General features: G+C 41.9%; 2 protein-coding genes across 10 annotated transcripts in view; one reads left to right on the top strand and one right to left on the bottom strand.

Annotated features, from left to right (window-relative positions):
* LOC105186179 (basement membrane-specific heparan sulfate proteoglycan core protein) overlaps positions 1-25,444 on the top strand; it is a 249,256-nt gene that overhangs the window by 66,150 nt on the left and 157,662 nt on the right. The window lies entirely within an intron of this gene.
* Positions 14,696-24,447, bottom strand: LOC105186165 (uncharacterized). Of its 2 annotated transcripts, none has more exons than XM_011146201.3 (6): positions 20,838-21,103; positions 20,209-20,465; positions 18,249-18,518; positions 16,280-16,413; positions 15,988-16,153; positions 14,696-15,575 (listed from the first exon to the last, which is right to left on the bottom strand). In XM_011146201.3, exons 1-6 carry the CDS (start codon positions 20,839-20,841, stop codon positions 15,168-15,170), a joined length of 1,239 nt encoding a protein of 412 aa, XP_011144503.2. In that variant the 5' UTR covers positions 20,842-21,103; the 3' UTR covers positions 14,696-15,167. The 2 variants fall into 2 exon arrangements, with proteins under 2 accessions (XP_011144503.2, XP_011144512.2); XM_011146210.3 differs by lacking the exon at positions 20,838-21,103 and adding an exon at positions 24,252-24,447 and having other exon boundaries at positions 15,168-15,575.

Here is a 25,444-nt window from a genome sequence, read left to right as displayed (position 1 = left end):
GTATTAGCATAATATCGGTAATAGTTACGATATAGGCATAGTATAACCAACCATATAATATTTTTACTAAGAATTACAGTAAGTTAAATTAAAATTATTGTACGGATACAAATATAAAATGGTAGGTAAAGTAACTCTTTCATATAGTCAATATTACCAGAATATTTGCTAAATGATGACAGTTGTAACTATATGAATATTAAATCTCACTGTATTTGTGAATGAGAAATAACCATATATGTGGTAAAAGTAACTAAACAATTATTTAGGACAATCATTGACTATGTATTTGTGTTATTTACTATTATATTTTGGAGGTTTCACGAACTATAAAAATATGGTTGACGCCAAAATGAACTGTAAAATATAGTGAGATTATAGTTAATTTAACTATATTTTTCTATCAGTGTAGACTCTGTCACTGTCTTCGCTCTTGCTTCCTTTCTCTTTTTCTCGCGAACAAGCGAGACACTTATGTATCGGACGAACGCGAGCGTTGCGAAGAAGATTAAAGCGTTTCGCGCGCGAAGGTTCGTCTGAATGCATCGCGATGAGTGGAAAGGGCCGCTGTTAAAATCGATGGACAAATTCGAAACTCCCGGAGCGTGTACGCAATATACACGGCCGCGCGTCGAACGCGCGGCTCGCAGGCATGCACGTACAATACCGTGCAGTTTAAAACAATAGGGTTGTCATAACGCAAAGGTACGTAATAATTTGGTGGAATAATTTCGAACTTTATCCGCGATACCGGCAATCCTGATGTGAATTCTCGGATAAAAACGCGCATGCATATTCATTATGTGTATGAAAATTGAAAGAGGATCTGCATATGAAACAAGCCGTGACACGTACGGTGCCGAAAAATTTGCTGCTTTAACAGATAAATGTCGGGATTTAATAACAAGCAGACTTTAAAAACAAACCTGTCAATCCGCAAAATTTATTTAATTGCGTAAGTCGACTTCAGCCGCGCCTCCATGCTCAGATTGCATCTCAGAAAGCGATTGGGAAAACAATTTCGGTACGTTTCGGTGAAAGGATATTTTTTAAGCAGCGCTTAATAACACAGGGATTTTTTCATCTGATTTGTGTGACACGCGGAGCTAAAGCGGACGATTGATTATTTAGCGAAATTTTAACCAAGTTTACATCACATTTTACGTATTCATTCGAAGCTCGTTAATAACTCTTTTCTTTTTGCAATATATAATTGCAGCGAACGAAGGCGCCCTGTTGCAAATTTCACGCCGGCCGTATGTGAATCCGCGGGAATTAATGGTTATTTTATTCATACCATCTCTCGCCTAGATTCCTTTCGTTCCGCGGCGCATTTTATATTCCAATTGTCTACGACAGACTCGCCCGCCATTAATCATCGTGCCATGCGAACTATCGGGACTTCGATTCGAACCTGCGATAGGGACGCGATCGCATTTCCTATCCGTCCATCGTCACGCCCGGTCCCTAAACCGAGGAAGCTCAGCCGGTTTAACGAGGGATTTCTCTTACGAAGCATGTTAAATGTAATCTGTAACGGCATTATAGCGATTTAGTTGGGCAAAGCGGACTTAGCGAACTCCGAGACTTCCGCTCGCATTTTATATTTCATATATTTCGCCTTATCACCACAGTCCTTGGAACACAAAATCATTTATTCGCATAATGCCGTAATCATCTTAGCCTTGATTAAAGATTAAAGGAGGATTATAAGAATCGCTCTCCCCGTCCCCGCCTCCCCCGCCCCTCCGCGAGCAACCTTTTCGACCGCAGCAAACGGAAAACTCCGGGGCGACTTCGAATAGAATACGCGAATATAATCCCAATGACTATTATATTAAAAGAACGGCGAGGGAGACAGCAGGGGAGGACGGACGGGGGAGAGGAGGAGCGGCTTTCGGACAGGCGAGAACAATTAGGTGAAAAAGTTTGATGGCCCGGAATGTGAGAAAAGGCGAAATCAACTCAATGGCCAGATCGAGAGGAGTTGGGTATAGGGCAGGCAGGCAGTACAGGCTAATGCATAAACAATGCGCCGTTTATCCGCGTTGGGGATGCAACCCCAATGAATAATAAACTACCCTACAGACATGCGGATAGATAGAACCGGTCTGCTACGGAGAACAGTGAATGTGGGTGGAGGATTATCGACGAGAAAGTACAACCGCGCCCATGCGCGCGATGTGAATGGCCCGGTGTGAATATTATTATCGCCCCCTCCTCCCCCTCCCCCCGAGATTCTCTCGAACGCACAGATTTTTGCGGCCAGATTGCGTGCGGTTATACTCTTAGAAAAAAAAAGTAGAGAAAAGAAAAGAACTCGGGGATGCTTCATTCGCGATAATTAATAGCAACAGGTGCGTCGCATTTTATGAAAAAAAGGCGGCGACGCTTAAAAGATCTTGCATAATTTCTCGATCAGCAACGCGGAGAGAGAGAGAGAGAGAGAGAGAGAGAGAGAGAGAGAGAGAGAGAGAGAGAGAGAGAGAGAGCTGAATAATTGAACTGGACGGTTTAATTGCTGGTCTCAGGTTCAGTCGCCTTATTCGCAAGAATTCATAACAACAGGTGCGTGTCGCCTGAGAAGAGAGGCTGACGTTCGAGAGATTTTGCATAATTTCTCGATAGGCGTCACACGAGGAGGGGGGAGAGCGCGAGCAGAATAATTGAGTCGGGTTTTTTTTTTCTTCCTTTCTTTCCTCCCCTGCCGAGCGTGTTTCTCGCCTTGCTTACTCGGGCGCGCCTTCGTCGTCTCTTGGCGAGTCCTGCGAGGAATCGATACGTCGCGAGAGAGCGTTTGAAGATAGACTTATTCAGATTCTCCGTTCGCTCAAATCTCCGTATCGGTTTACGTTTGTTCGCTCGCGTGACAGATGGATCCGGCGTGGCGCCCGGTGCAATTTATATCCGCCTCGGCGCGGTAATACCTCATCCATTGTCACGTCTCCCCGCTAAGAGGTCGTCGTAGGGGGCTTTCAGTCGCGGTAATGTTACAGATAATTCCATGGAATGCCGAATAACGGGGGCGTTATCGTTGCGCGAGAGCGCTCACGCCTCAGTTTATTCCCTCCCCCGGCTTTCCCCTTCCATCCGGTGCCGCCGCGTGCGGATGCATCATTATTTCTGCTCGCGGTAGTTCTGACCCAAGCAGTCTCTAGTAGAAGCGCGCGCCTGGCAGAAGAAGAAGAAGAAGAAGAAGTAATTCAGCATTGAGAGTAAACGCGGCGGCGTGGTATTCCGGAGGAGAGCCGTTCATTTTCCGCGTCTTATGGGAGAGAAACGCTGTTTGTGAACTTGTATGGAACTTTAATCCCGCGAAATTGCTTCGTATCCATGTCAGCGGGAACTTTAATACCATAATTGAGTGCGGCGGCAGCGGCGGCGGGCGGAGGAGCGGGGCGCGATAGCGCTAAATAAAAGAAATTCTGAAAACGGCGAAAACGGCGCGTGCGTTCTCCCGAAAGCGCTGTGGCGCGGCGCGCATCACGCATGTTGCGCGACTCCCTTGCGGAGGAGCGAGTTCGGCTGGACACGTTCATTAGGATAAGGATTATCCCGCTTTGCCGCGAGCAAGAATAACGGCGAGTGCGCTCGCGCGGGCGCGTGGGGAATAAAAGTGCAAACTCCGTCCGCGCGAGTGGCTTCTTATTGTTAATTCGCGCAGGACGTCCCTCCCGCGATCTTGCAATTCCGGCCGCATCCTCCGGCTGAGCTTTCTTTCCCCGGCGTTTCCCCCCGTAAATTTCATTTACGCCCGCCAGGTATCACACTCTCTCGCGGCCGCGGCGGAGCGTGTTGCTTTAGCGCGGAATCACTGCCTGCGAATTAAAGCGAAGACAAGTTCTGTTTAGTGTTGCGAGCGCTTTAGTTCCTTCCGCGCGTCGCGTGAACGCGCCCGGCTGGCCAGCAATGTGGCAGCAAAGGGCAGCGAATCATTCGGGGACCGAGAGTTTTCGCGCGAGATAATCGCGAGATAAACCCAACTGTTTCGCAACTTCTCTTTCTTCTCTCCGCCGTCCAGGTCGTCGGCCTTTTTTGTACAAGCCCGGCGATAGCGCAAGTTAGCCTCGGCGACTGCTCTGACGGAGTGCGCATTACGTGTACGTATCCGATGCACGTGCAGTGCCGCGGTTACGCGAAAACGCTAACGATGGAGCAGCGAACGAGATAGCGAGGTGTAAAGTGAAATTAAGCGCGCGCGCGCGCGCGCGCAGTTTCGCCGCCGCGTCTTGTTCTCGTCGCTCGCGATGCTCGCCGGGATCGGTATCGTCGCGCTGTAACGCGCAGCGAAACGAGCGCTCGCTTCTCGTACGAATTCTGCGTAACACGGCGTAAACGATACGATCGAGGCGCGACATTGGCGTTTCTACGTGCAATAGCGGGCTGTGTGTGAAAAGCCTTGAGGGGGTGTCGCACTGGGGAACGCTCAGGTGCCAATGATTACATCGTTCAGCCTCCTCGGGGTTTTCGCGAGAATCAAATCTTTGTTGGCGCAGCTCGCGCGTGAAAGCCACAGACTTTTCCCCGATGTGCGTGAAAATGGTACGCGGGGCGGGAAATAGAAGCGACAAATAATTGCGAGGGAGATTAATAGTATCGGAGGTGGCCGAGAAATTAGGCCGCGCAGGAGCGCAGAGTGGCAGAGGCGAGCGACGTCCTGTGACCGAGGGTAGAAAGGAGTAGACGATTTCAAGCTCGCGCGACAGAGAGAGAGGGAGGGCGGAGAAGGGGAAGGGGAAAGGGCAGGACGGGAAAGCGAAGGGTTTCCTTTAACATGATAAAATGTGATCCCCGCTTTATCAAGTTAAGGTAATCCACTTATTTTCAACCGGCAGCGCGAGACCGAGTTGGCCGGGGGTCGCGGGGGGCTGCGGAGGTCCAGCATGGAGCTGCGAGTGTGCGACGAGATTATGCAGGTGCAAAGCCCGCGCGGCAGGAAATACTGTCTTTTAAATTAATTTCGGAGAACGCTCGACGCACCGGCACGGCGCGGCCAAAGCCGGAGTTGTTTGCCCCTCTCGCACGCGCGCGCGCGTAATGCACCCTCCCTTCCTGCTCTCTGCGCTACCGCGCCTACCCCCTATATCACCGTCTGCCATTGGACCGGTTCCAATCGCGAATTGAACCGTTCGTAACTGTTGAACGTGAATTATGGCGTTTATTTATTTCAGCCTGCTCCGCATCGGCTCCCACCTCCGCTCGCGCGCAGCCGTCGATCTCTATCCGCGCGCTCTCTCGAAATCACCACTCGGCTGGTTTGTCCGATTACATAACGGCGATGACTTCCCGCGCGATCATGATTGATTCGCTCGGAGAAGGAGAACCGGTCCTGCTAAACAGAGAGGACAGCCTTTCTCTCCCACCCCTCTCTAGCGCTGCCGTCTCATTGTCGTGAGGCGCCAGCTGAGGCCTGGTCTACAATAGGTGTCGTAAGTTGTAAGCCGTAAGAATTGCCGAATCACAGTCGATTATTACAAAAATAATCGGCTGTAATTGATGAGTTCTTACGCCTTACAGCTTACAACACATATTACAGACTAGGCCTGAATCATCGATCAATCGAGAGAGAGGGTGAGAGAGAGAGAGAGAGAGAGAGAGAGAGAGAGAGAGCCGGCGATCTTTTATCCTTCAATGCCCATGAGCGAGTTCTTCTTGTCTGATCGCGGGGGGGAGGCAACTGCACGCGAAACCATAATGAACCACCTAACTCGATTAACCGCGATAAAACAGGAGACAAAGCCCTGAGAGACTTGGTGCTTTCTTACTGAAATTTAAACACGCGTTACCTTGACGCTTATCTGATAAATATCGCGGCCTCGGCCATTAAGGATAATTTCTCGCGGCTCTCGTTAAACTTCCGTGTATTTACGCGCCGCGTGTTACGCGGAAAATGGCTGCTCTCGAGGCTGATTCGACGGCCATTTTCCCTAACGAAGCGGACCGGATATTCTTACGTACGCTCTCTCGGGCGGGAAACGCGCTCGCGCGCGCGATCTTCATTACTACGCGGCCGCTATTATTTCGTATCAGGGAGCATCACCGGTCCGCGACACGCAAAGTTTCAGACATTGTCTGAGTAGTTTATGAATACCGCGACGATGAGATGATTGCGGGGAAGACGGCTGGCCGGACTGGGGGCTGTCGGGTGAGGCGTTTATCAACCCTCTGTCCCCGACACGTGCATATATACGTGCAGATATACATGCAGCTCGCTTCATATTCGCTCGCGACGCTCTTCCTCCCGCAGCACCCTCTCGCGCACCCTCATCCCCTTTCGACCCCGCGATGGCGCGCGCGCGCGTGTGCACAGCGCGCAGCCTGGCCTTATAACTCAACCGTGAGACCTCTTTGACTGGTACTCGCATGCCAGATATTACTTTTACACATGTGATACCGCACCATTTTCTGGAGACAAAGGCCGCGGATATACGGCGGCAGCGGCGGAGTTGGCGCTTCGATTTCGTTAGAAGCCAGCGAGTAATTTTCCGCTCCTTTCTTTCGTGCTTTTTGCTCTTTTCTTCTTCTTCTTCTTCTTCTTCTTCTTTCTTTTTTTTTTCTTTTCACGGCGAATTTTCTGTTTTACTCGACGGTGATAATTATAATTACGTAGAATCGATTTTGATATCAACGGAAAATTGTTTTCACGATGGGTTTACGAGAATTCGTAAGCGCGACTGTATCACGCGGCAATGTTGCTAATTTACGCTGCGACGGTGATTTACTTAGCCGATATAACGTCGCATTTATCGCGGAATGAATAGGGCCTTTATTGGAGTGTTCTAGGGTCTCGGGGCAGTGCAGTCAGGTACGCGCTATATAGATTGTATTCAAGATGTGAAATATGGGCGGAAAGGGACGTTTTCCTATCTCGGCCTCGTAGCGCGATTGGAGACCTTGAGTAATGATATTGATGTATTAGCTTATTTGATGCAGAAATTGCCTATTACTTCCTACATTGGACAATATGTCGATCATCCCGATGTTGTTATCGATATACCTCTTGCAGAAACCGTCTGCAAACTGTGTTCTCTCGATTATCGCGAATGCCATTTGTCCGCGCGCGCTGAAAATCGAATACATGCCACGGCCGATGAAAGCGTGTCAATAAGAGCCCGACGATTTCCCGACGCTTTGCGCGAGCGTCGGGCGTTTTAGGGGATGAAATTTTCTTCGTCGTTCATCCTCTCCGTAGAAAAGATTTTTCAATTACGCGAGTCGGAAGAGTCGACAAATTCTCGCAACAGTGATCAGTCGACGCAAGCTCTGTGTCGTTATCGATACGACATATATTACTAATTTTCTTTCGCGACGAGATTACTTTGCCATTAATTGCGGCGTTCACTTTGAATCGTCCAATTTATTCCCAGAGTGCAAACGTTTAAACCATCCGGCTAAGAGTCGGAAAGCTTCGCCACGAGACGAACAGTGGGAGAATAATAGAGGGAAAAAAAGAAAGAAAGAAAAAAAAATGAATGGCTCGAAATGTGAAACAAAACAGACTCTTCGAGCTATTCCACTTTACCACGTTATGAGTGCGCGCGAGAGAGAGAGAGAGAGAGAGAGAGAGAGAGAGAGAGAGAGAGTGTGTGTGTGTGAGAGAGAGAGAAAAAGAGTCTAAAGGAGAGGAAATTGCGTTAGGGTAGTACGAAGTCGTTTTGTCCCGAGCCATCTTCTCCCCCCGACTCGTACACCACCTAACCCTGGCGCCATATTTCGCCCTGCGGTGTTTCTATCATCGTGTACGTTCGACTTCATTCGCTCCCCGGTTTTGTCTCGGAGAGTCTGGCCTCTCTCGGCCTGTATCTCAGTGTCACACTGGAAAATTATGCAACGCGCTCGCCCCGTCGTATATTTGTCGCGCGAATTTACGGTATATTCGCGTGAAGAAAAGTCGCACGGCCAGCGAAAGTTCGAGCCATCTCCCCCGGCGAGGGGTCTCTTTCTTTCGCACGGCCGCGCGAACACGAGCGCGGATCGTCGCGAGATTGTAATCGAGGCGCAAGCGCGCGTGGCGCTTGAAAACTCTGACATTTTAATATCCAATCGTTACCGCCAGTTACCGTGAAAATGCGGAGCGCGTGACAAACGTCCGATATGTCGCCGGTATCGAGATTATTTCGCACGCTAGTTAATATTTCCGCGCGGCGCGATTCCACCGCTCGCGGGTCTTCGGCGCTCGACAATCGTGTCCGCTCGTACGCGACTTTCACGGGTTTGCCGGTTATGGCAAATCACATAATTTTACAGGTAATACTCGGCGCTCGGACACGCGCTGGCGATGTTTGACACTCGTGTTCTGCAACCACGCATCGTTTCGCGCCACTCCGCGTAACGGATGATTCGCGGCGCGCAAAAAGGCAGCACTAGAAATTTGGCGGGTCAGGGCGGATATATTGGCGCACGACCGGCTGTTTCGAGGCGGCGCGGCGCGGCGCGCCGGGCAAAAACAGGCGGCCGAACATTTGATTCTCCGGCCGCGCGGCTCGGCTGTTTACTTTAACGTTTGTTATTTACATATCCTCCTCTTTTCGCGCCCGCGATTACCTCACTTTGGGAGAGCAGTTGCTTGTTCAAGCGATTCCAGCAATTTGTGTCCCATCGCGACTGTGTATGTGTATGTGTGTGTGTGTGTGTGTGTGTGTGTGTGTGTGCGTGTGCGTGCGTTCCATCTTTTTTTACTCGTAATTAGTAATTACTATCATAATTATCGCAAGATTGTTTCGCGTGAGAGCGCGTCTACTTCGAAAGAGTACGTGTACGCTGGAGGTAATTAATTAAATTAATGGAATTACCTTAATTATCTAATTACACGTTTTCCTAACAAGCACGAGAGGGAACCGCGAATATAATTATTCGTATCAATTATCGTCGAGAATGATCCGCGAAATTATAAAGAGTCAGATCCGGCCACTTCGGAACGCCACGCTTCTTCTTTTTCTCTTTTTCGAGTCTTTATGCTCCTTTGATTCGCGCGAGTAGTTAACACTAAAACTACCGACGATTGACACGACCTATTTCCACCGGAGCGCTCGAGGAGACAGGTTTTCGAACGAAAATATGTCACTCTAGGGCAGAGAAATGTTTATTCCTTCTTTTCCCTCTACTTTCGTTGGACGTCTATTAAAAATATAAGATGCATTGTGATGGGAAAATTCTCTCTCTCTCTCTCTCTCTCTCTCTCTCTCTCTCTCTCTCTCTCTCTCTCTCTCTCTCTCTCTCTCTATCTCTCGAACAATTCTTTCAAAGAAATTGCTCAGTTGCCAAATTCTTTTTAAACAAACCGTTCATTTTTTTGCGTTCGGTAGCTCCGCTAAAACCCTCCTCAAGCATGTAACGAATAAAGAGGCGCTGCGGCGATGGGCGCAGGGGAGGGAGGTGAAGAGGGCGAGAGGTTAAACAAAGACGATTTATCTCACACAGCAAGGCGAAGCCGAACGAAAGGCGTAAGCTCAGATTAATAGAGGTCGATTTCAGTATCGGAGATGGCAATCGCGGTAATTAATATCACCATTTGTTCTACGTCACGTGCACGCGGCCGCACGTACACGCACACGCACTCACGCATGCACACGCTCGGGGGTGGAGCGTGCGGTCGCCGCAGACAGGTGTGCGCGAGTGTGCGCCCAGACAATTCGCGGCTTTCGAGATAGGCGGATAGGCGTTTTCAATTGAATTGAAAGGCGACATATTCCGCGACTTTGGAGGATATTAATTAGCGCGCGATTCATCGCTCTCTCGTCGCACTTCACACGCAGCCGCACGCAATCCCGACGAAGGCGCGCGATTTTTCCACAGCGATGACTCATTGCGGTTTAACTACGTCGCGGCTGAAAATTCCTTTCACTTGTACCGTCGCGGCTAAGACTGTCGGTGAATCGAGTCCTCGACTGAAATTACAGTTACATGATAACTCGCCGGTGTATTACTATTCTTGTGAAACCGAAATCGATGTCTGTCCGACGTAGCTCCAACTGGCGCACGTCGTTGGTAAACACGAGGCGATTTGGTTGGCGTACACGCTAATTGCCTGTTGGTATCATCATATGCAATTGTTACGATCCGATTCTGTTTTGACGCTGTTTCTTCGGTTCTCTATAGCCGCGTGTATCATATTACTTTTGGCGAATGAGATAAATATAGAAAAATGGACACTTTTTGTTGACGCGAGCTTGGGCGCGCTTTGGACTTTTGGTACGTGCGGAGAAGTATTTTCTCTTTTGTGAAGGTATTTCCTATTTTTTTACGCGTGAAAGATAATATCGTTGTACAAAAAATTTGTTTTGAGCCTGCAAATATTTGCGACGACTGCAATCGTTGGGAGAGAAAGTGCCGTTAATTCTGAAAAATACGCAACGATGTGAGGAGTGGTACGATTAGTAATTAAAAGTATGTCGTAGCAAAATTTCATCGTCGATGGACTAATGAATTTGTTAAATTTACCAGTTATGCGATGAATTTTGACGAAACAACGTTGCATTTACACCACCACCGGTAATGCGGTCTGCGCATTACGGTAGCGTAATTACGCGCGCCAAATAATGATTTGCCGTTGTTTATTTCATGGGATACCATAAGTAACCGGGATCATTGTTCAGCCGTAACAAAAGTTAATTATTCGGCGGTGCGCTTAATGCCTGCAATGAATCGGAATCACTTGGGACGACATGGACGATAATCATTTAGCGTTATGTAAAATCGACGGGAATTATACGAAACCGCGACATATACATAATATTTATAAAAGCCGGCTGCTAACGGCGTGCAATGTTAACATGAAATATTAATGAGCGACAGTGTACAGGTGTAGCTTTGGCATGTTAATACGATCTCGGTAATATTTACAATCTTCTCTTAATATCACCTGTAGATATCATTATCGGAGACAGACAGATGGCGATAAGATTTATCCTCCTCCAGAAGTGGAATTTTGACGTTATCAAGAACCGATACAATCGTTATCACCGATCGAATCGTTAATTAATTATTTTTCGTAATTGCATGATATCGCGCGAGAGAGCAATCGCCTTGAAATCATGTAAGATTGCATGTTTTCTCGCGCCAATATTTACGTCAGCCCTCTCGCTCTTTCGTTCAGTACAGCAGAATAGCAAAAAATAAATACGTTTCAGAGTACGGAAATGAACTTTTAGATATCGCGCAATAATTCGTTCTCTTCTGCCTTCGCTGACTATTTTGTCCCCCACAGATGTTTGTCTATCCTATAGTAACGCGATTAATTCATAAAATAGGTATGCACCAGAGAACGCGTGTCCGACAGCAATTCCGTGTGTTCTGTTTCTTTGTTTTTCGCGTCTCGTTATTTGTTTCCGCGAAATGGACGACATGCACGCAAAACTGTGCCACGTAGATTTATTCGGAACGTCGGGATTATTCCGTAAAAGATGTTACGAAAGTTCAATTTGAGTTTAAATTTCTCCGGGGCCATCTTCAAGATTTATGCCAAATAGCAACAAAGTCCACGAAATTATGGCTATCGTTGTTACGTTGAGATTGCCTCTAATATTACAAATGTGTTTTTCAACCTGTCGTCGCGCATACGCTGCGCGTATTTTAAAATAATAAAATAAATTGGAATTAAAATAATAAAATAAAATGGAATTGTAATTTACAAGTGCAACTAAATCCTGTAAGCTCGCGAGCGTATAATATCGCGGGAGTGTATGACTTAGAAATTAAATCTCGAATTCGAGAGTTCAGTGCATTCAGTTTCAGAAACGTAGAAATACGGAAACGGAAACTCTCTCTCGCAATATCGTCGCGAAGCATAGGAAACGTATTGAGAGCCTTGGTATTCAAGCTCTTTACATTAAAGTTATAAACATCTGAGAAAATACAGCGAGAGTTCATCGGGGATATTAAAATGGAGAATCCTCCATGTTTTTTAATGTGACCTATAATCGAAGTAATCCATGTTAATCTGAATCAACGAGGTCAAACATTACATAATCTCTCATTCCGCATCGTAAAAGAAATTTTCTTCTATTTCTGACCGGCGGAGCAGAGAGTAAAAGTTAACTAAGCTGTTAAGAGAGATAATTAGGTTTCCTTATACAATGTTATAATACTCTTTGGTCGCGTTGTAGCGCATCTTTATTCTAGCGAGGACAATCAGAGATTATTGTTTCATGTTTATGATTTTGATTGCTACTAATCTCTCAGTGATTTTTATTTTGCTGCAAGAAACGAAGTAATAACACCGATACTGAGATAAACATTAAGAAGTAAGTTTTAATTATTGTAAAATACGTTTATTTATCGTGTTATTTGTATTTCATTATTATCTATGTACACTGTATCTTTTCGCTGTATATTTAAAATAACATATTTAAAACATATTTAAAACATAAATTACTACGGTTCAAGTATTTTTTATCTGAATACTTTCATCGTAACAAGATTTTCCTCTGGTATTAACGTACGATAGCAATGTATGTAGGTTAACGAATGTGATAACCAATATAAACAAATCGAAATTTGGGCGACGCGATTTAAAATAATTCCAATTTTGATACAATTTTTAAAATGACATAAAATAATCGCGTACCCAGTATGGTCGTGAAAGATAGACGCTAATTTAACTTCGTTACACATTGTAAAAATCCTTTTTTATTTTCTTATATACAGAGAGGTTCATGGTAGAATATTACTTTGATGCAAAAAGCTTATCCGTGTGTAGTTAACTCTGGATTGTATAGAAATTTATTGATTTGGGTGGAACATTAATAAGAAAAATAGAGGAAACAATTTGCTAACAATTCTTGAAAAAATAATGACTCGACTTTATTCGCAAGGATAACCAAGAGGTACTTTGCATACAACCGGATAATTTTATTCTTAATTTTACTCTTGTTGAATAAATACAACCAACAAATTTTGTATACCAATTTAATGTATAACAATGTTTTTGCTACAATGTTAGTTATTAATGTGTGTTACATCTTTGCATTGGTAAAATTTGTCATGGTGGAGTTAGTCGATAATAGTGTTTACTTCGTTTTCGTTATCACTAGTTTTGTTAGCGTTAATAAGTAAAATAAATCTGTATATAGAAAGACAATACATAATTATGATAAAATTTGACTCGAGGGAACATTTTGCATCTGTAAATCGTTTTGATCAAATACGTGTGAAAGACATGACACATATGATGTTTATCTGCTATATTCGTACGCCATTATAGATGTTGGAGAACTTAAACTTTTGGAGATAATTACACTTGCCATGTAAAACGTGATAACATAAATAAAGAAGACTCTCGACGAATATGCAATATATTCATTAACATTTACAAGAAAATATTTTTATTGTATCCTCATCAGCTTTCACGGGCAATTAAATTGTTTCGTGCAATGTCGAGATTAATTTTTTATATATAATTTTTTCTTTCTTGTTGAATATTGGGTCTGGGAAAAAGTTCGTGGCGTTTTTCCCGTTAGATGGCGTCAGTTGCAAATAACTCAGGAAACACAGATCGCAGCGACACCACTAAACGCTCGTTGGAAAGGTGACACTTCGAGCGTTACTTTGAGTGTAGAAACATCGAAATTGGTGCAGTGATTGGAAAGTTGTTTGCGTTTGAAAATGGAGAAAAGTAATGAAAAATTGCGCTATATTTTGCAATATTATTACGACAAAGGGAAGAACGCCGCGCAGGCTTGTGAGAAAATTTGTGCTGTGTACGGTGAAGGTACTTTATCAAAATCTGCTGCGCGGAAATGGTTCGCTCGCTTTCATTCTGGTAATTTTGATGTGTAAGATGAGTCACGCTCTGGTCGTCCAATCACTGAAACAGCTGATGAAATTCTTGAAAAGGTCCAGCAAGGTAAGCATATCAGCAGTGTCGATATTGGTATGGAGCTAGGCATTGACCACAAAACTGTTTTTTGAACCATTTACACAAAGCTCGGATACAAAAAGAAGCTCGATGTATGGGTTCCTCGTGAGTTGAGCGCGAAAAACATGATAGACCGAATTAACATCTGCGATGCGCTGCTGAAACGCAATGAAATCGAGCCATTTCTGAAACGTGTCATAACCGGTGATGAAAAATGGATCACGTACGACAATCGGAAGCGTAAAAGATCGTGGATAAGGGATGGTGAGCCGTTACAAGCGTTCGCGAAGCCAGGATTGACGCCGAAAAAAGGTGATGCTGTGTGTGTGGTGGGACTGGAAGGAAATCGTCCACCATGAGCTACTTCCAGTTGGTCAGACGATTGATTCTCAACTCTACTGTGGACAACTAGAGAGATTACGCCAGGCGATTGAAGGAAAACGGCCCGAATTGAATAATAGGAAAGGTGTTGTCTTCCATCATGACAACGCCCGACTACACACTTCTTTGATGACCCGTCAAAAATTGCGAGAGCTTGGTTGGTTGGGAAGTTTTGATGCATCCGCCGTATAGTCCAGACATAACACCCTCTGACTATCTGACTTGTTCCGATCTCTGCAGAACTCTCTCAATGGAATTAAGCTGGTTTCAAAAGAAGCCTGTGAAAACCACTTGATTCAGTTTTTCAACCAGAAATCACAGAAGTTCTTCACCGATGGCATCATGGCTCTACCCGAAAAATGGCGAAACATTGTCGATAATAATGGAGCATATTTGGTTTAAATTCATTTTCACGCTATAAGAAAACCAGTTGAATTTTACTAAAAAAACGCCACGAACTTTTTCCCAGATCCAATATAATAAGTTAGACAAATTTCGGATAACTTCGAATAAAACATCGGATCTAAAATTGAAAGATTAGCAAGATTCTGTGTCATAAATTTGTGTCTGTAAAATGATAAAAGTAAGGTTCTACGGTAAAATGCACTAACTTATTTTAATACGCATCGTTTCTTGAATATCGTCCGTTCCAATATTGTCGTTTCGATGAAGGAATAATTTACGATATTTAAAATAAATATCGGTTGGTAACTGTTTTGCCACCGTTTCTAATCATTCACGACTTTAGATCGAACAATAATTTTTCCTTGAAGCGATGTTTTCAACTCACATGAGTGACCTATTAATATTAACTTATTAATGTTTACATATCTATAAGATACGTAATGGATTTCCTCTTATTCGTTACTCGTAGGATCTTTCATATTACACTTACTCTTCCCCTTTATGTCATGAAAGATTAAGCACGTGGTTACAAATCCAACAAACCCATTTCATCATACATGGGTATTCGTTTCGATATTATTTTTCGAAAAAGTGCACCCTTTATACTCGGATTTTCGTAACCACCATCGTCACCACCCCCCAAAATCTCATCGAGATCTCTTATATTATCCTTGTCGCACACCACTATCGGCAACACCGTGAAGGAAGCTATCATTCCATAAGCAGCTCTTTCCTTCAAGGAGTCCTTCAATTTTTCTATGGTAGGCGGCTGCGTTTTGCAGCCGATTTCCTTCATAGTGCACGATAGTGTTTTAAGGTACTCGTCCAGCAGGACATCTTTGTTATTTTCAATGGTCTCCACGGAGGGACTTGTGCTGAGGAAGTAGAGGAGATCGATCGCTGGCGATGTGTAGACAGCCAATTGAAAGTCCACCTGCAATATCAAACGAAGTCACGATCGATCGATCTCATGAGCGCTCGGCAATTGAATTGGAAATGAAATCCGTGTACGGGAAAAGAAGTGGCACCCGTGTTTAGGAAGTCGAGAGTTTGCGTGGGCGACACGGGCAGACAGGTGGTGGATGTATCTGAATTCGATCAAGCTGAATTTATTGCATTATTCATAATGCACTGCATTTTGAGTCGCACCGCATATCGTCGTTGACTCTTTTTGTCTCGGTGTCGGTGAGGTCAATGTCGCGGCCTTATTTTCGCCCGTAATTGAAGCGCGCGTCGGTGATTATTTTATCATTTTAATTCATACCGAGATGATAGATAATTGAAAGAAAAAGCATCATATTTTGGGCATCTTATTAGTTTATAGCACACTTCTGTGGCGTACTCACACAAATATGACTGATTGGTTTTCCAGCGTCATTGTACTTGAACAACATGTTGTTCACCCAGAAATCTCCGTGGTTGATCACGCAGAAATCGCCTTCGCGTGGCCTGCTTACTTTCATCCCTATATCGTACATTTTGCTGGCGATGTTAATCATTTTTTTTGCGTATCTAATGAAAGAAATATGTCTCGTAGAAAGAGCTTCACATGGTACCTCAGGAAGATCTCAGGAATCGAGGAAGAGAAAAGAAAACGTTTAATGTTGTCGTTAAATTGCGTTTGCACGCGAGTCTTACTTTTGATCTATCTCCGGCCAAGTTTCTATTTCTTTTCCTAACGACTCAACACTGACATTGAAGAAATCACGGAAGGTGTGCGGGTGATCGGGATTGAACATTCCTCCTGCATACAGCTGTTTTTGACTCGGCTCCTAAGTATTAAAATATTTGCTTAAGTTTACGTAAGCTTGGCAACACCTCGCTGATATCTCACTGATATCTCTGATTATCGAAAATTACTGGATTATCGGAGCAAAATCTATGGATAAATAACGATAAGATCAGTATTTATACATGACGTAGCAAATTTGTCGAATCTTTTTTTCTCTACTTGACTGTTTCTCCCCCTTCTTATTCAAGCGTCGAAGCACGCGTTGCTCTAAAGGGTAATAACGGATATTGAACTTTGGTTATTCTCCGTCAGACATACCGGCTGGATCATCTACCGTGTAGTTTCAAACTCCCATTCGCCTGTACAAAATCGCAGCGGTTTATGGTGACCATTATGCCGCACGCATTATTACCACTTTGATACGGCGCATTACGTATACGTATGCGCCGTATCAAAGTTTAGGGTCGCGAAGCACGATGTTCATTTTGGATGGGTTCAGTTTTATAGAGATTGTTAACGATCGCATTAATTTTTCCTTATTCCGACGCGTATTTGCTCGCATCATTTTTAATTTACGGTTCAATATTGCTAATAATTCACTCCGCGTTTAAGTATCATATTTCGTCTTATTGTACACTAGGAAAAAAAATTTAGTATCTCTAACAAAACTGTTTAGTTGAGGCATTTTTTAATAGCAACCAAATATCTTGTTTTATATAACAAAATATTTAGTTGTCTCAACTAAATATATTTTTCTGCTTTGTTCTCTGGACCAAAATGATTTTGTTCTTAGACTTCATATATAAAAATTAAGCATTTTAGTTATTTTATCCATAAAAATTACATAATAACGAAATATTATTTTACGTAAACTAAAATAATGCCCAGTGGATACTATTTTGTCTTTCTGTGCACTAAAATTTAGATTTTATATATTAAGAAAAAATTATAGTATTTTTAACAAAATTCATATAGTTAAAGCTTTTTGATTGCTGTAACAAAAGTATTACGTTATACGAACAAACCGTGATGAAACAAGATATTTGTTTACAGTAACTAAATAGTTTTTTAGGGCATATTTTAACCAAATTATTTTACGATTATGTTACAACAAAATTTTAGTTCACGCAACAATACATTTTTCCTAGTGTATATTATATAACGCAAAATACTCCAAAGTATATATAAAAATATATAAAACAATCATGTGTGCATGTATCTGCTGCTGACAGAATAATATTAACAAAAACTTGACGTTGCGTACAGTACAGTAATGGAGTCGGACAGTACGAGCGGAGAAGTGAGTGAATACATATGATAAATTTTGCACTCGAAGGATGAGATAAAACGCTGCTGAGCGAGTTAAAACGCGCGAAAGAACGAAAGAGAAAAGAAACAAATTTTATAAAGACGGGAAAAAAACAGAAATATTTACAACACTGGTGACAATAAATTTTCGTTATCCGATATTTCGTTATCCGATATTTCACGTTGCGCATGTGAATGTGAATGTGAACCTAATTGATGAATTTGTTTAATTTTTGATAATTGACACAAGTCACACGAGATTCATTATTGTTGAAAAGACATCTCAATGTTTCGAGCTTGGTGTTTCGAGTCGTGCGCGATCATAATACTGACAAGATGCTCGTTACATGTGAATTTAAATCACACGCAGTTTTATTCACGTCGAAGGAATTTTTACGAGGAGTTTTAAGCTGGTCTTGGAGTGGTTTGAATTTAATTATGTCTAAAATTTGCATAACGTAACCTTTTCATATCCATGTTAGATTCACATTATGTTGGCGATGAGAAGAGAGAGTTAGACGGCAAGATGTGTATTGTAAACACGTTGACTTCGATTGCGCAATTTACCTTTTCACAAACAGCCACAGATGTCGCGTGAAATTTGGCCAATCCTTGAAGCGCTAATATACTGTGAGCAAGATCGAGACCAGCCTCTCGATCGGCCATACGAAAACCGAGAGGTGCGAGGTCCTCGAGCACCAGAAGCGGTATGTCTTCCTTCTGTATGTACAAACATTTGGCGCTTAGGAGATGTTTGAATTTCAACAACTGATTCATTTTGAGCAAGGTGTTTGACATCATCGACATTTCCGTATTGAAGAGCGGCGAACTCAAGATCTGCAAATTTTTCAAAATTAATTTGAATTTTCATTCGGCGCATTTTTAAATTTTCATTCGTGCAAATTTCGACATTACAATCCGGTATAATAGTAACGTCACGATGTGAGCAAACGTTAACGTTAACGGTATTTATGCATAAAAGGGGCCCCCTGTCCGATTTAATTTATTTTTAAATATGTTGTTGGGGGAGTCTTTCTGAGTGGTTTTATATACATATATAAGGGTCGGACGCAAATAGCTTCGGAGATACAAGCTGAGAAACGATGAAAGTAGTAAATGTAAAAATTCATTTAAAGTAATGAATCACCGAAGCATACACACATACACACATATACACACCGAAGGGGAGAGGTGCGGAGGGGTCTTCGGCCCCCCCACCCGCACCCCCCTCTGGTCGAATTTGCGTCACGTGGAAAATCGCAAACTCATGTGACACAGAACAATACGACTTTCCATATGAAGCGAGTTTCATCCGTCAAGGAGGGGTGTAGGTGGGGGGGCCTGTTTGTTTATGTTTTCAAAATAACTCTATTGGTTTGTTCATGTTTGAATTTTTTCATATATTTTCGACGAAGAACATTCATTATTCACTTACAGACCGTCTCATCGTACAGTTTTCGGAACGTGAAGAAAAATGAAACTACACGAATTTCTATCCTTTCTCAACCTGTATCTCCGAAGCTATTAGTGTCCGACCCTTATATATGTATATGAAACGACTCGGAAAGACTCCCCCAACAACTATTTAAAAATAAATTAAATCGGGGAGGGGGCCCCTTTTATGTATAAATACCATGTTAACAATACGCACGCATACATCTATGATTGATTTTAACTCTTATTTATAGTAGACTATTTATAGTAGACATCTATGATTGATTTTAACTCTTATTTATAGTAGACAAGTGCGACTTGATAGGAATTGAATAGGCTTAATATTTGTTTGAGTCAGAGTCAAGGCGGCAGCTTCATTCGAAGTGCGAATCGCAAAATGTCGAGTCATACAATTCTTGAATTATTTAGACAAGTATCTCGTTATTTTTCGTTTTTTTCTTACATGCTTGCTGAGTCAGTGCTATTAAACTAATCACCGACGTCTATTGACTAATTACGTTCGTCATTCCATTTCGAGGAAATATCTTTGTGTTGTTTGAACCGTTTGAAAACTTCGAATTGCGAGAATTTAAATGCAGATCTCGCATATTGACACAATCTCTCCGCTCTCCCCTGCAAAATCATACTTAATTTTTGCGTTAATTGATTCTTTTTAAGACCCGGCGAGTACAAATAGATGTTCAGGTTCGGCCTTTGACTGAGGCAACATTTTAACGTGCGAATCTTCAAAGGGAATAATTAACGTGAAATTAAATAATTAGAGAGAGAGAGAGAGAGAGAGAGAGAGGTGGGAATGTGGAATTTTAATATTAATATAATTGGGACTCAGAAGATAGTTTGACGTGGAAGATTGATTCATCGCGCGTGTTGCAAGTCCGGAGAAAAATATTCACACGAATATCCATCCAGCGAGCAGCTCTCAGAGCCATGTATTATTAGTGCGGCTACTAATCATGTTAATTACAAATTCAGTTTTGAGGATTTAATCCGATTCGATTTGACACGGAAGACAACATTGATCTCTGAAGGATTGAGCTGTGAGAAATGCAACTACATCAGAAGAGACACTCACGAGATCCTTGCGTATCCCGTCGTTGATGGGCGAGATTTTGATGATGATTGATTTTTTCTTCGTGACCTTACGACCGGCCTCATCTTGCGTGTATTCGACCATAGCCCTAATCATATCACTGGTGTAGTTGTCACCCTTCTTCGTAGCCGGTTTCGTGAATATATCGATCACGTTGATCGAGTTGTCCTCCTCCGACTTTCGCAGGGCCTTCTGCACGAAGCATACATTCAGCCATTCCGGTGTCTCTACGGGCATTTCTGAAATTGGAAATGGAATTGGAGAATTTCCCCGACAAATCATTGTTCTTCTCGCCGTGTCACGAAACGCGAAAACGATTCTTTACGATAACTTATTGTTCGCGGTGAGATTTATCACGTTTCCTTTCTTCCCGGCCAACTCTCTCTCTACCAACCAACCCCCCCCCCCCACTCCGGCCTTTCCGCCCTCCTCTACGGGCCAACTCGTCCGCCGTTTTTCGCCCATTTTACCGTCGTTTCTTTCTTCCCACCCGTCGATATTCAAGACGGACATTCCTGTGCGTCCGAGATCGCTGTTTCAATTAAGAGCGTAATAATGGGCCGCCGCTTTTCCCTTCGCTCCGCCGCGCCGGCCAACGAGGGCATACGTACCCATCTTGTCGAGACGTTCCGTCGAAACGTGATCGAGTTGCGGCTATTTGCGAGAAATTTATGACACGTCCAGCGTGCCACGATCGCGTATATACTTGTTGGGCCGAACGATGTCCACTATATCTCACTCTTGATGAGTTTTCTCAGAAATGTTATCCGCACTTTTCTCAAGTTCAAGCGCGACGTATGCGACGGAGTGCGCTGGTGTGTGGATGACGGCTTGAATCTTAACCGCGACTGACCAGAGACTGAGCGCGACAGCCTGTGATATAGGTTGTGTAACCGAATGTAAGAAACCGAACATCGTAAGCGAATAAACATCGGGTGTTGAGGAATCTCATGCTTGGATGCACAATACTGTTTGGCCGCGTAATTTCAATCACGACATACCATTAGATGTTTGTGTATGTGTGTGTGTGTGTGTGTGTGTGTGTGTATACGCACCTAATGATTTCGCTAAATATTAAAGTCAATTTTTTCTAATGTGATATTTTTGTCGTCGTTATTTTATCGTTATCTTACGAAAAACTTTACTGCATGTACAAAGTCCAAAAAGGCGCTGTCACATCGGACTGTGTTTACACACGTAAATTATATAAGAGCGACATTGGATCTCCCGTTTTAGCGACAGAACGATAATGCCGTGAAATCTTACACACCACGACTTATAAAGGAATTGATAGTTATTAGTGACATTCCAAGTAAGAAACGGAAGTAAGCCTGAAGAATAAAAGGAAAGAAGAGGGGATGATACAAGGTTGATGAGTCGGATTGGTGTTTTTACTTCGCTTAACTGCGATACGATAAAAAAATGTTGCGTAAAAACTTGACATTCTTGGTACAATGAACGAGAAAGGAGAAAGTCGGTGCCGAAATGGAATAACACGGAATGCCAGAGAATGAGAGAGGGAACCGGGGAATTTTGTATAATTTGTGAAGGTAAAGTTAAGTGGGTGAGTAGGTCACGCACAGAAGAAGCATTAAAATGAGTCGCTTAGTATACGATACATTGTCGTAAAAGTAAGATAAAAACCGATAAAAAACAAGCGTCAAAAAATTTCAACTGAAAGGTAGAATGTTAATGAGAAGGAACAATGTCGAGAAAAACGTTCTCTTGCATTTATTGCGATGTATATTTTTCTTGTGTAAATTATACTCGTATTTATTATATCATACTTTTATTTACTTGATGCGAGAATTCAAAGGTCACAAATTTTCGACACGTTGCACATACTTGAGTAATTAAATATACGGCACGTGGGGCATATACATAATGAAATGTAAATGAGATGGAGAAAATGTAACATCCGAGAGTGTAAGAAACCGTAAAATGATTAAATCAAAGCGTCGGAAGCGCTAAAATATAAATATATGAAAATGGGATCGGACATAAGATTTACGAAAAGTCGTAAAGATCAGATAAGAACAGTAAAATACAGTAACAGCCAGCGATAGGTTACAGCAATAAGTACAGAAATATTTGAATGAAAGTCGATAGCACTAATATCTGATGAACATTGACCTACATGCATAAATAATCATTTACGATTACGTACGTTTGAGTGCTAGGTATTAATTTGTTTTTCTTTGCTCAAAATTGTGACACGATAACCAACGGATTTAAAAAAACGGATTTATGTTTAAAGCGATTAAAAATTGACAGACCAAAAAATAAACATGTGCATTTTGCAATTCGTACATACGTTTCTCCGAAATATTTTTCCCATTCACTTGATATGTTAAACACTGCAAGGTGTAAATAATGTTTTCATTTCATTTCTTTAATGCATTTCTTTAATGTACTTGAAATAAATCGATATCTGTACACATGGGCGTGTGCGTGTGTGAAAATAACAAAGGCGGCTCGTTGAAAACATATCAATCAGTCTAGACTCTTCCGTTAAGGAACATTACTTTTATAAGTAATAACGTCATATAAGCTACCGCTAAATGGAAAAAAAGGAATTGGCAATTTAAAAGATACGTAACGTTAAATTAAATATGATACGAGAAATATCTTCAATCTCGTTGATAGGATCCTTTTTAAACTGTGACGTCTACTAATATAAAGCGGCATTCCGTTCTTTATTGGATCTGTTTGCTACGACGATGATTTATTACGGTGAATGTTTACTCGTCATTCGTCCAGAAATTGATAAGAATATTTACTTTAAAGAGTAATTTATGATTTTAATAGTATTTAAGTAATTAGTATTATTTAATTTTAGTTGCGCAACTTATCATATAGCTCCGTCTACTCCAGACGAGACGATAATTTTTATCTCGTCTTATATTATCATTTGAATATATTATATATTTTATCGCCTACACACTTATTTATAATTGAGTATTTCTTATCGATTATATATCTGATTTTATCTGATTATATATCTGATTTTATTGCTTGATTTACGCTTCTTCATAGAAGCTGTACAGTACATGCGTAATAAAACGCAACTTGAAGAACATAAAAGATAACAATATTTTAATTGTAGTTTATTGGAAATATTAAAATTTTGGGTCTCAAGTGTCCAATGATTGCAAAATACGAATACGTGGAACAAAAACATTGCAGCACGAAAAGAAAAAAAATTTAACCAATTGTTATATAACGACTAGCACATAGAAACTGCATAGATCAAGCGCGGGATATATTTAGTTAATCAAACTCAAATGTTACTAAGGAAAAACATTGCTTTATATCAAAGTCGTTCAATATTTGTTAATCAGAACATACAGTTTGAATTGACGCATCGTGAAAACATTTGAATAGGACATATGCGAAAATTTGCTTTAGATTAACTTCAATTGGTTATAAAGATTTATCTGCGCGACTTTACATCTGTCCGCAAAATCCACAAATGTCCGATAAAAACTTACATCTGTGCGATGCGTGCAATTTTTATGTAATGCAGCTCATAAACTTCACTTTGCGGGAACACAATTCACGCGAATTATTTTACTTTGTATAAGCGTGAGATTCCTTACTAACGTTTTTGCGGCAACTTTGTTCGATTCTTCTTTTCTTGATTAGAGCGAGTTCTTTAAATAAATCAACAGCTGTATTTATCGCGGTTTTTATTATCTGTTATTCAGCGAGTACGCTCTGGCATATGCATGTACGCACAGTTGCACCACATAATAAAGTACCATCAAACTGCAATTTTTTTACGAAACGTTGAAATAATTATGTCGTGTAAAAATGTTACTTGTCGTCAGTTAGTTAAATTTGACTTGAAATTGTCCTCTTCCTCCCGTCGGTCTAATTTCCACCAGAAGACACAGTATTGTTGCACGACTCGTAGGCTGCCGGTGTCAGTAATTTCGTTCGATAAACATTCACGATAATTTTCCGTTCCGGTGTCGATATGCAGAGGCGAGAGAGACGTTTTGTAATACGATCGAGATACTGACCTGCAGGTTGATGGTCCTTAATTCCGTCTGATTGTATAGACTTTTCACATGTACGCTCACTGTGTCCGTCGCTTCGCCAAGCCAGAAGTGAAATGATTCACGAGGAGTAGGAGTATTACGTTTTATGCAACAATATAGGTGTAGATCCTTTTATACTCGTGTGGAAAGTTTGTAGATTATAAGTCTGTGTTTAGTATCGTCCAATTCGCAAGTAGTGGCTGTCACGGACATGACGTTTAATCTCTTGGTTGGTTGTCGCTTTTATTACCGGATTTCCTGATCCATTTCAAGCCGATTGAACTTGACTGTAACACCTTAGATACCCACGCTGATTCGTTCGCAACTCGATTTTTATTGGGAAAAGATAAGATATGGGAAAAAGGCTCTATCGATCGATTAGATATCAACTATGATGGCCCACCATGATGATATCGGATTAGATAATTAACAAGAAGATTAAAATAAGAGAAACAACGAAACATGTGGGAGAAAGAGATGCAAAATTTTATTTTATGGCGATGAAGCGGTAAACGAAGGAATGGACGCTTTTTCGCGCAACTTTAAGAATTCTGCAGAAATGCTGCGTACAAGAATCCGTTGGATTTGTCTATCTTGAATCTCTATCTTGAAAATGAATAATTCTCGGAATTTTCTCTCTTCTCTTTCCCGACAGCTGGAGATTGGAATTAAAAAGTCACACAGTAAATATCGCGAAATATATTCCGTACGAATTATCGTTATTGATGATTATGCATGCTATTATATTTTTCGCCAGTATATTTACTGCGATTACATAACAAACAATGCTTTTCGTTCGATAAAATGAGTAACATTATACAATAGGCCAGAAATATCATATTGAAAGTCTAATAGTTTTACAAACTTATATATATCGGGTAATAGTAAATTACTTTTCAAATAACAAATTTCTCAAAAAACGTATATAATCTTATCACTCTGTCTTGTTTATGTTATTATTTTGAAAAGGAGGTTCATTCAAAAGGAGATGGTAATTTTGGGATGAAAGTATACACACGAATCTAAAAACAGTTATTCTCTGCTTCTGCTAAAAATTAGAACCAGGCATAAACACATTTTTTCGAATAAAATATGATTTTTCGTATTTTTGTTGATATTTTAAAAATCTCAAAATGATTAAACATTTTGCACAATAGTTGATCAGTTATGAATCT

The sequence above is a fragment of the Harpegnathos saltator genome, unplaced genomic scaffold, assembly GCF_003227715.2.
Source record: "Harpegnathos saltator strain DR-91 unplaced genomic scaffold, Hsal_v8.6 scaffold414, whole genome shotgun sequence".
Taxonomy (NCBI): Eukaryota; Metazoa; Arthropoda; class Insecta; order Hymenoptera; family Formicidae; genus Harpegnathos; species Harpegnathos saltator.
Note: the sequence above shows the minus strand (reverse complement) of the source record. Positions and strands in the feature narration are given on the sequence as shown.